Source organism: Molossus molossus, unplaced genomic scaffold (assembly GCF_014108415.1).
Source record: "Molossus molossus isolate mMolMol1 unplaced genomic scaffold, mMolMol1.p scaffold_m16_p_15, whole genome shotgun sequence".
Classification (NCBI taxonomy): domain Eukaryota; kingdom Metazoa; phylum Chordata; class Mammalia; order Chiroptera; family Molossidae; genus Molossus; species Molossus molossus.
The window spans coordinates 55,817,064-55,828,561 of NW_023425350.1; the positions used below are offsets into that span (position 1 = coordinate 55,817,064).

General features: G+C 41.5%; 1 protein-coding gene across 1 annotated transcript in view; it reads right to left on the bottom strand.

Moving 5' to 3' along the window:
- The window catches only part of TACR1 (tachykinin receptor 1), a 162,270-nt gene extending 151,364 nt beyond the window's left edge, over positions 1 to 10,906 (bottom strand). The window contains exon 1 of the mRNA XM_036263131.1: positions 10,518 to 10,906. Coding sequence (XP_036119024.1) covers positions 10,518 to 10,906 — 389 coding nt within the window. The remainder of the gene's footprint in view (positions 1 to 10,517) is intronic.
- Positions 10,907 to 11,498: the final 592 nt, after the last annotated feature.

The following is an 11,498-nucleotide window of genomic DNA, read 5'->3' on the forward strand; positions in this document are numbered from 1 at the left end:
CGATTCCGATGGCAAGGTGTGGGTGGGTCCTGTGGACACTGGGCAAGCAGAGTTCTACCACTGGGCATTGGGCCACAGCTCTGGGCAAGACCCCTGAAAGGCACACCCAGTTCAGATCTCCCAGTCAACCCTGATTATAGAACCAGGGGGCCCCTTACAGAGACAGATCGGCCACCTCTGCTTATGTAACTTTGTAACCCTGGGAAGGGATTTTTTAAAAAGTAAATAGACAATGGTCTGGCCTGTGTGGCTCAGTGGATGAGCATCGACCCATACACCAAGAGGTCACTGGTTTGATTCCCGGTCAAGACACATGCCCAGACTGTAGGCCCAATCCCCAGTGGGGAGCATTAAGAAGGTGGCCAATCAATGTTCTCTCTCATTGATGTTTCTATCTCTCTCTCCTTTTTACTTCCTCTCTCTCTAAAATCAATAAAGAAAAAAAATTTTTTTTTTTTAAAGTAAATGACAATTAAGAGATGGTACTTCTATGTAGGAAATGTGTGTATAGTCACGAAAAGAGTCTTGACTTGGGGTGGTGAACACACAATACCATGCACCATATACAGATGATGTATTATAGAATTGTACCCCTGAAACCTACATAATTTTATTAACTGAAGTCACCTCAATGAATTTTGATGGATATATGTTACTTTGTGTGTGATTTGTTTTTAATATGTTGGAAATGAGAATCTGATACATTAGGAAATTTGATTTACTGTATTTGTAATTTGAATCAAAAAATTTAGGAGAATTTAATTAATTTTAATTTTGTAATCAATGTTTAGATGCTCATGAGAACCTCATTTACTGAACTTGTAAGTTTAGTTCTTAGAAGGTTGAAATGCTTTAAGAGAACTCATAGGCTAAATTTAGAGTTTTTAATTTATTAGAGTCACCAGAACTATGTAAGTCCTGAGGAAAACTTGTTTCTCCTATTTATAAGTCATCCTGTTAGGCATTTAAAGTTTAAAAAAAAAAACCCCCAAAAACCCAGATGTATTACATTTATGATTATAATTTAAAATATTTAGGAGAATTGAATTAATCAAGTTTATAGGCACTGTTTACATTTTTTAGATTATTTGATTTGTTAAGTTTATAAAAATTTGTGACTAATTGGAAATATGTAAAATCATTTGATTGATTAAGTCTGAAAATATTAAAATATTTAGAAGAAAGGACTCCATCTCATGTTAAGAGCTAACTGGGCATCAGTCAAAGGATAAGGAAAGGTGAATGTTTAACAGTTTAACACACACAAACTAGATTTATAAGAGAACGTCCAAGATTTATAAGATGTGTTCAAAGGTGAAAGAAACAATTTTAACAAACTGAATATCAACTAAAACACATGCAGCTGTAAAAGTTTCTGCTATGGTCAAGTTCTCCTTCCAACATTAAGCATGCAAATGATGGTCCTGGCCGGTTTGGCTCAGTGGTTAGAATGTCGGCCTATGGGGTTAGATTCCTGGTCAAGGGCACATTATTTGGGTTACAACCAATAGATGTGTTTCTCTCACATCTATGTTTCTCTCTCTCTCTCTCTCTCTCTCTCTCTCTCTCTCTCCCTCCCTCCTTCCCACTCTCTCTAAAAGTGAATGGAAAAAATATCCTCCAGTGAGAATTAAATAATGTTTGGCTTTGGAGATGGTATAAGAGAAAGTGATTTGAATTTTCTGGACCATGATATATCCACATTATGATCTTCTGGTAAGGGCGTGTGCATCTAAACAAAAGGGAAGGATGCTGGGCAGCATTTAGCCTGTTTGCTGACCCACTTAGGAGGACTTTAAACCATAATCTTAGTGGGGAAGGATATAAATGTCTTACCCTGTTTCTGTCATACTGAAATCTAAGAGGATCCTGAGACAGGGATGGACATAAATAATGGATATAATGGTATGTGAAGGTTTATTAGAGAACATAATATTGCTCTTAATTGGGCTTTTACTGGATGTCAAGTAATGAATCAGGAACTTTCCATCTCTTTCCATTTCCGTCTCTCCTCCAAACAATACCCTACATGACAAGTTTTATTATATCCCTGTAATCCTATCCAATGGAAAAACTGAGGCCCAGAGAGGTTATCTCACCTATGTTCACACAGCTAGTAAGTGATAGAAGCATTGCTGGAACCCACTGCCCATGCTCTTTCCTACAATGAACACCATTGTCAAAGGCTTGATGTGAGGTTATTCAAGGGCACTCTTACACATGACATGAAAGGCACTCTGTGGAGAATCCCAAGTATTAAATATAGTGATAGAGCTGAACTGGAAAGTAGATCAAGTGAAGAATTTTATGAGAAGGGCGAGGAACAAGGCTCAGGGCTGCCTGGACAGATTTCCTAGAGCAGTTCACATGCTGCATTACTTCTCATGCTGAGATTTATGTCTTGAGGACATCATTAAGTCATCTATTCATCCCCGGGGTTCCTTACCCATAGCACGTCATATTTCCCCTTCGAAGGGGTGGAATCACAGCTTAAAGATGGCAAGAGGAGAGGTTTGGGCAGTGTAAGCCAGTCCCCAGTCTGTCCTCCAGGTCCATGACGTTCTCAAACCACTCTGCCAGGATTTTCCTGGGTCTGTAATGTTTTAATATGGCATGAACTAGGTGTTCAGATCATTATTGTGGGTACAGGACTTGGAGGGATGGGTTATGGGTAGGCTTCTGTTAGTCCTACCTCAGGAAGGACAAGTAAAGCAGAGAGTTCACTTCCTGTGGTTAGCAGGGGTGTTGGAGAAAAAGCCAGGGTGTGACAACAGTGGGGCCAGAAAAGGGTCTATGAAATGTCTCAGCTTCTGTAGCCTGGATAGACTGCAGTAACGTGGGAATGATAAACCCCTCCCCAATTAGGAGTGTCCCCCTAGGGTGTCACACCTATTCCGGGAAGGATGTGGATCAGGAATCCAATGGGGCCAGTCAAGTGGAGGGTGGAATAGGCAAGTGTGAATTAGAACATGCACTTTTTCTAAAACAGGGGTTCTGAACTAAAAGTGTTCTACATTGTAGCAGAACTCCAGGGTAGGCATAAATTTGGCCCGATTTTCTTTGGCTTCAGGGCATAGTATCACAGGCGTGTTCTTCAGTCTGCCTGATTCTCTGGTTCTGGTTTTCAGACTTGGGTTGATGCGTGCAGGAGAGAGGTACATCAATTCAACCACTGTGCACACATTGAAATGAGTACCTACTCTGTGTTAGGCAACTGGATAGCTTCTGGGAACAGGAAACCAAATAAAGTTTTCCTGTTTTCATTGCTTGCAACCTAGTGGGCAGGGAGGTGTAGGAGAAACCAACACATTACAGACCATTACAATGTCATTGGTAAATGACATGGGAATAGATAAGAAGACATCTTATCTAGACTTGCAGGTTAAGGTTAGCTTCTTAGTGGAGGTGGCACTTGAGCTGATTCTAAAAGGACAACAAAGTCACCAGGTAGGTTGCCAACCCTACAGTAGGTTGAGCGAGACAAAGCAATAATATTAGGGTAATACTCAGTCCCGGGCATTAGTTAACCTCTCAGCTGAGAGGACCATTAACAAATGAGAATAGCTAGTAGAGACAAACAAGGATGGAAAGATGAAGGAACCAGGGACAGTTAACCAGGGATAGAGAAACTTTAGGAGGGATGTATCAGGAAGACTACCACACAGAAGTATTTATATTAGGAGGAGCAGCCCAAAATCAGAGGCAGATTTCAGTTCAACAAAAATAATACTTTGGTAATGACTCAAAACTGAGTGATTTTAACAAGTGAGACATATTGAGAAAAATATTTAAGTAGAATTTGACACTCTTACAATGGCCCTGTCCACGTTGTGTTCGTTGGGTTGAATTTTTCTTTGAGTAGAAAATTGTCAAAAGGGTTTCTAACATCTTCTCTGCACAGTAGGTCCCTTGCATTGCTTTTCTGCTTTCCATGACAGCTTTCCTTAGATGACATAGCAGCCAAAAGCCACTTGGAGCAGGATATGTAGGCAGCTGTCTAAGGCACACGAAAGCAAATTGCACAGGTCTCCAAGCTCCGGGGGAGTAGAGAGTGGGAGGTCAATGCTAAAAGAAATTGTCTATAATCTTTCCAAGGTAGAAACAGAATCCCTGTTGGTATTGAGGATTAGGTGAGACAGTGGATTGGCGAGCATGCAAAGATATAAGGCATCATTATCAATCTTATTAACACGAAATCTTCTGTCTAGTTTTCAAGTCACAAACACGAACAAATCATTATGAGAATTCCCAATCCAGTGTTCTTGGAGTTAATTAAAAAAAACAAAAACAAAAAACACAACAACAACCCACATTCCACATTGTTTTCTCTATACTTTGCTGTTTCTTTTTCCCCCCTCCTCCTTCTCCTCCTCTTCCTCCATCTCGTCCCCCTTTTCTTTATTTTACCAGTAAGTTTTTCCTACATTCCCAAAGTACTTCTCTGCTCTGTCTCCAAGCTCCCACAGCAAGGCATTAATTGCACTGGGTTATAATGATGTTCATGACTGTCAATCCCTAAAGACTGAGAGCACAAGGCAAAGGCAGTGTTTTACAGCCTCAGCATCTGGCACATAGTAAGTGCTCAGTAATAATCAGAGGGATGGATAGATGGATAGATGAGCAAGAGCCATTCCCCTCATTGCTACCTAATTTTATCCCACCTTTCTATACTTTGCTGACACTATCTCTCACGGGTCATCAATGTTCTTTAATTGCCAAATCCAGTCTCATCATCCTTGGGTCCTAATGATGCTAATAAATATAACCAACCGCAAGTCAACTCTCTCAACATTTGTCACTCCACAGATCCTGATTTCTCCACTACATCTTTATCTGTTTCTTCTTTCTGCTTTATCTGTTTCTGCTAGGACATTCCTGGGAATCATTAGCCTCTTGTCTGGAAACATGTATGTAGATGAAAATGATATTCTCTGCTTTCCAAACTCCAATAGCCCTTCTGTTTGGAAAGCTCCTAAATCTATGTTTTGATTCCTGGCTTCTTATTCTATAGCCCTACCTCTCAAGTCGCTTGTTGGGCATTTCCAACTAATTGTTACATTTACACATTAAATCCAACAAAAACTGTACTCATTTTCTTCCCACCAACTCCTCCATTCATTCCCTAATTCACTTGTGAGTTTACTACAATTGAACCAGCCCGTCTCCCTCCCCAAACACTTTGCGACATTTTACCTCTTTATTATCCTCTCTAAATATCTTATCTAATCTTCAAGGCCCGACTCGATTGCCATCTTTGGAGTTCTTCCTTGATCATCACTGCTGAACATGACTTCCTCTCTCCTTTCCTGTAGAATTTGTCAGTACAACCCATATAAAAAGTATTGCCGGACACCTTATATTGTAGTTATTTCTCAATTCATCTTCTTTGCCCCAATGTGTGGCACAAGCTCCCTGCAGAAAGTCGTGCCGCCCAGAGTTAGGAAATATCACCTTACCTGGTAGCATTATCCTTTGATAGACTGAAGATCTTTGTCCAAGTTTAACAGTGTGTGTTTCTACCTCATTCTATCATTTGCTAATTCAATAATAATAATAATAATAATAATAGTTAAAAAGTCTTGTGTACCTAGAATGTGATTTCATATTGAGAATTACTCTTCATTTCCCTACAAGTGAACTTTTGTTTCTGACAGTTTAAAAAAAAGAAGTAGGGCCTTGAGCATTCAGGACACTGGGAACTCCTATGAATAGAGAGGATGTGGCAAGTGCAGCGGGGCAGCTCCAGGGAGTGGGGGCATTGGACCTCTCCAGGAAAAGGCCTGCAGCCTAAATGAGCCACCCAAGGTGAAACAAACTTGAGTTATATTCCCGTCAACCTGGACATTCGAGGTTTCTGATTTGAGAAGACAATAGTTGTGGTGGACAAGCTTCCAGGGAATGACCATTCTCAGGGGTGTTTGGTCATGGGTTGTAAGTCCCATCCAAATTAGTGCAAAGGATCCTAGAATCTAAGTACAGTCTCCGAGTTATACAGACTGTACTTAGTAACAGTAACTAAGTTACTGTTATACAATGAGTTATACAATGGGATACAATGGGATCCAAGTCTAGTCAACAGGTGAGGTTCAAGGACAGAATGCATCAGGCTGCTTAAACTTGTAGCTGAGTATGACTGGGGCAGAGTGGGATGAACACCTGGGACCAGTGGACAGAGTGTTAGTTATTTATGCATTCTTTGCTCTTGGTTTCCCTTTAACTCTCTCAGAGAATTCATTCCTTCTTTTGTCTTCACCATTACCTCTATATGAGCAACTATATTTTTGGTCCTGACCACATTTCATATTGTCCAGAAACTGTCATCATTTGGATGTTTTCTGACCACATTTCATATTGTCTAGAAACTGTCATCATTTGGTTGTTTGCTTTCACTGAAACACAACATATCCAGAATCAGTCTGAGTAATGAGTTGACTTCCCCTTTCATCCCATTGAAATTATACTTGCCCCTACCAGATAGAGAAGCAGAGTTACCAGGCTGGTGCTTTTCTGAGCCCCTTATTGCTGCATTCTTGGTGCCAAGTCAGATTACCCTTAGTCCCTATACTTCCTCTTAAGGGGCTTAGGGATTGGTCCCCCTCCTCTTTCCTTAGGTGCTGCCCCACAATACTGAAACTGGCTACTACCGCCAGCCCCTGCAAAATGTCACCTCTCAGTGTACTCTGACTTCTAATTTCATGAAACATCACACACACCTTTTGGTTTTTACAATAAGAAGAAAAGTTAAATTTAATTTTAAGTGGGAGAATTACAGAGTTTCAAAAAGTAAAATCCCAAATGTTAGAGTTTAATTAGAGGTAGACCTAATCTTATTTTGTGTATTTGTCTCTGCAACTTTTTTTTTATTCTAAATAACCATTGCCTTCAATAAATATGTGTTCTTCTCAAGGGGTCTCTCTCTCTCTCTTTCTCTCTTTTTCCATTCTATAAAAATATTGTAAAAAAGTTTTAAATTAATACTAAAATCTGCCGCTAATGTGTTTTTTTTTCTGTGCACATGTTTTGGTTCTAGAAGGAATTTGGCAAAATTTATCAAGACAGTTTGACCCAGCAATTCCACTTCACGAGATTCTTCTAAGGAAAGAACAAGGAATGTTCTCAAAGATTTATGTCCAAGATATTCATTTCAAAGTTACTTGTAATCATTACAAATGGAAACAATTTACCTCCAAAAATAGAGGAATAGTTAAATACATGATGATAACCATGCAATATAATGCATCCATTAAAAATCCAATTTTTAAAACAATTTCACAACATGAAAAATACCCAGAATATGTTGTTAAGGAAGAAAAGAAAAAAACCAAAAGAGCAGCTATTGAAACTGTTTTTATTATGGCCCCAAATTGATCCTTACAAGTGTGAGTGGCCGTGGCATAAACAATACAGAAAAAGTAAGTGCAATCTAGCCTTCCAGAATTTTGACTGGTTATCTGTCAGAGTGGGATTGCAGATCACTTTTACATTTTAAAAATTATTTTATGCACTTTTTAAATGTTCTTCTAGAAACCTGTATTATTTGATTCATTCATTCACTTATTCAATAAACATGCAATGACTGTGAGGTGCCAAGTACTCTGCTTTGTGCTGAGGAGATAAAGTAAACAAGAGAGAACAGACGTGTTCCTTACTTTGCTGAGAATTTATAATCCTTTAAAATTAGGAGAAAAATTTTTAAAAAATTCACTTTATCTGACCCAGTGATTCCACTTCTGAGAATCTATCCTAAGAAAATAATCAAGAAAACAAAACAATATTATCATGCACAAATGTATAGGTGTGCATTAATCATAATAGCAATAAAATCTAGAAATCACCTAAATACTCAATAGTAGAGGGATGCTTAAAGTAATGATAGTGCATTCATATAATGGAATAACAGGGAGTCATTGAAATTATGTTACTGAGCACTTTTTAATAATATGGGGAAATGTTATTAATATTTTCCATTAATATCAACAGAAAAAAAGTAAGCTACAGTATTATATAGAATCTGACCTCAGTTATGTAGTGTAATCATCATAAGAGAGAAATTGAAATGTTAACGAGTGTTAGTTTTGCTTAAGGAAGTAATGGTTGATCTGTGTCTGTGCTCTTCATACTCCTCCAGTTTTCTGCAGCGAACAAGGTTTAATTTTATAGTCAGAAAAAACATGTTGCTTTTATTTTTCCAGACTTGATTCAAAGACTACCTGTGAAAGATTCAAAGAACATATACAACGTAGCTTCACAATTTCTCACAGCCTGCATTGCCATGCTGGAGAAGGGAGAGATCATTCCTATGGAGAGAGCTTCAGTCCCCTTCCTTTCTAAAACATTCTGGGCAGGGAATGGATGACCACAAAAGCAGGGGAACTACATTCTTCAGAGGGTCTGAGGGATTAATTTGCTGTGTGCTCAAGAGGTGAACAAAGAAAAATAGAAGAAACACTGGGGGGACTTGGAGACACAGCCCTGACACCTCATCCCTAACTCTACCTGGAACTCTAACCTTGAGCACATCATTGGTAATCTCCCTGGGCAGTATCTGCACATTAGGGACATGGAGACATTCCTCCATGCTGTCATTTCCCTGAGCTTTGGCACCAGAGATCCTCTGACCTTACTGAATGGGGATCACACAGGGTCAGGGTCCTGTCTGTGATTCACCTAGAAAAAAACGAATTTGAGATGCCAGAGTCAAGGTATCACCCTGCCCAAGCCGCTGTGAGGACTTTGACCCTGACTCCTGCCCATAACCTTCTAAGGGAAAGAGCAGGGCTGTGGAACATGCCATTTCTGTGGCAGTCAAAGCAGAAGAGCTGTCCACTGGTGCTTATGCTGATTGACAGGTCTGAGCTCTCACAAAGTCCCAACACGGTAAAAATACCAACTTCCCTCTAATTCTCAGAAAGCGTGTGTAAGGTACCAGTTTTCATTGCACTTATATGCAGTTATATACGATGCTATGGGTTTTTTTTTTTAGTTTAAGGAGGCTGTTGTGAGGGAAGAGCAAATCAGTGCAGAAAGATTTACAAGTGTACCTCACTTTCAGCAAACTGAATATTTGAACACCAGAGTAGCATAAAAGATACATTCACAAAAGAATTCATTTTACTACCACTTTGAGTAATTGGTGTGCCTTCCACATTTAAAAGATAATTGATTCTCCACAACCTGTCTTACACACAACATAGAGCTGCATCAAGGGGTGTGTGTGGAAGTTAGAAATCGGCATTTGGATGCCGCTGCAAAGGAAACAGCCTTCTCTGATCTCAGAGGTGTTTATTCACTATAGAAACAGAAAAAGACTCCAAACTGATTGCCCATCGTAAGCAATCTTTACACAAAAGGATTTCATAGTTTGGGATTTTTTATTTTTGAAGTTTTTCTCCTAGCTCCTTCTTTGGGTTTCTCACATTCACTTGTCTCACCAAGGCCATCAAAACAACTCCCTTTAAAATCACAGTAGCGGGTGTTTGAAAGACACCTCCACATTCCCTGTAAACATTGAACACGGATGCACACATAGCTATAGGCGGGAGCTACCTAAGACCCCCACAAAAATGTCAACACAAATAGAGCTGTGCTCGATCAATTTCTCGCCCGCCTCCGGAGGGGCCATTCCTTGCACAGTGCTAGTCCCTGTGTTGGAAAATGCTAGCCTTTTCACTTCCAATCAGCTTCTGAGACTCTATCTAACCTGTTGGTTGCAGGAAAGAAAGACTTCTCAATTGCCTTTGCCAAGCACGTTTTTCTGAGGAGACAGACAGGCTGAAAACATTGACCTCGCATTACAGGAGAGATTTAGAAACGCCGGGGTCAGCTCCCTATCTGAGGAGTGCTTTAAGAATAGCCTAGCTGCCTCTCATTTCTGAATGAGAACTCCTAGCAACGTGGAGGAAACGGAATTAGAATTCCGAGTATTTCTGATTCTACTAAAATGCTCTTCACATCCAAATAACATTGGAAAGTTGAGGTGGGAGCAGCAAGTTCTGAATCTTCAGGAAAAAGGGACAAATGAGAAATTCTGGCCAGGCATACTTAAAACTGGAAGACCATGAAGCTGCCCGACAGAAGCAGGACTGCAAAGGTTTATAAAGTCCCTGGCAGGAACCCACACCTTGGCCAAGCCCTGCGTATCCATCCCCTTCAGGCTTTCGGGGCAAAGGAGAAAAGTAATATCTGGAAAGAAGCAAAGCAGAACTTGAGAGTGTTGGGGAGATGAGTGGCAAAGGGATGAAGAAAAGAGGGTTAAAGGAAGGAAAAAGGGAGTTTTGTGAAGAAAGGAGGAGAGACTGGTAATGGGTGAAAGAAGGAAACAAGGAAAGAGGAAATAGAGAAGAAAATGGTGAGATAAGACAAAGTCCCTCCATCAACAACTGGCTGACAGTAAAAATCCCAGAGTACAGGTGATCACCCTCCACCTTGAACCAGCCACAGCGCAACCGGACAGCCCCATAGCAAGGCCATCGTCCTCTGTGGACACTTTCTCCCCTTTCCACAAAGGGCAAGCTCACCTATCCAAGGCCACGGCTGTCATGGAGTAGATACTGGCAAAGACCGCAGCTATGGGGAAGAAGTTGTGGAACTTGCAGTAGAACAGGCCGTAGTACCACTCGTTGTGGATAGCGTAGGTGAAGTTCACCACAGTGTTGAACGCGGCCATGGAGGCCTCCGCGAAGGCCAGGTTCACCAAGAAATAATTGGTGACTGTCCTCATTCTCTTGTGGGCCAAGATGATCCACATCACCACCACGTTGCCCACAACGGAGGTCACCACGATGACGGTGTAGGCAGCTGCCCAAAGGACAATTTGCCAGGCCGGCTGCAGGAACTGGTTGGGCTCTGAGGTGTTGGTGGAGATGTTTGGGGAGAGGTCTGAGTCAACCGAGAGGACGTTATCCATCCCTCTGTACAGGCACCCACTTCGCAGGGTCCGAGGCTGGCGCCTGGGGTCAGGGTCCTGCCTGAGCAAGCCGGGAGGGTTGCAGGCTCTTCCTGGCAAAACTCTTCCTTGCAAGCAAGAGACTTGGCCCTCTGAAGATGAATGCCCCTGGTGGCACTGAATTCCTCCACTTTCAAGCTTCAGGAAGCATTTCAGTTCAGAAATCTGGAGGCAGTCTATCTTCCGCGTTGGAATGGAAATGGAAAAGAAATTCCGTGGGTCGCGGCTCCAGGAAGCGGGAGACCCCTGCCTTTAGGCACCTGCTGCTGCTTACAACTCCTATTCCCCCTCCCTGAAGCGGGGAAGCAAAGCTCTATGCTTCAGGAGCACTTGGGGCACAGGGTGTGCTCGTCACACTGTAACCCATAAAAGTTCTGAGTCTGTGGCCGATATCCTGGAGCTCGGTGTCCAGCTGGAAATTTTTCCTTTGCTTTTGCTGCGGCTGCCGCCGCCGCCTCTGCCGCCTCCGCCACCACCCCTTGCAGCTTCGCAGGCGCCTCTTGGCTCGGGTCCTGTTGTGCTTGGGAGTTAGCAGAATCTCGGCAGACTGCGC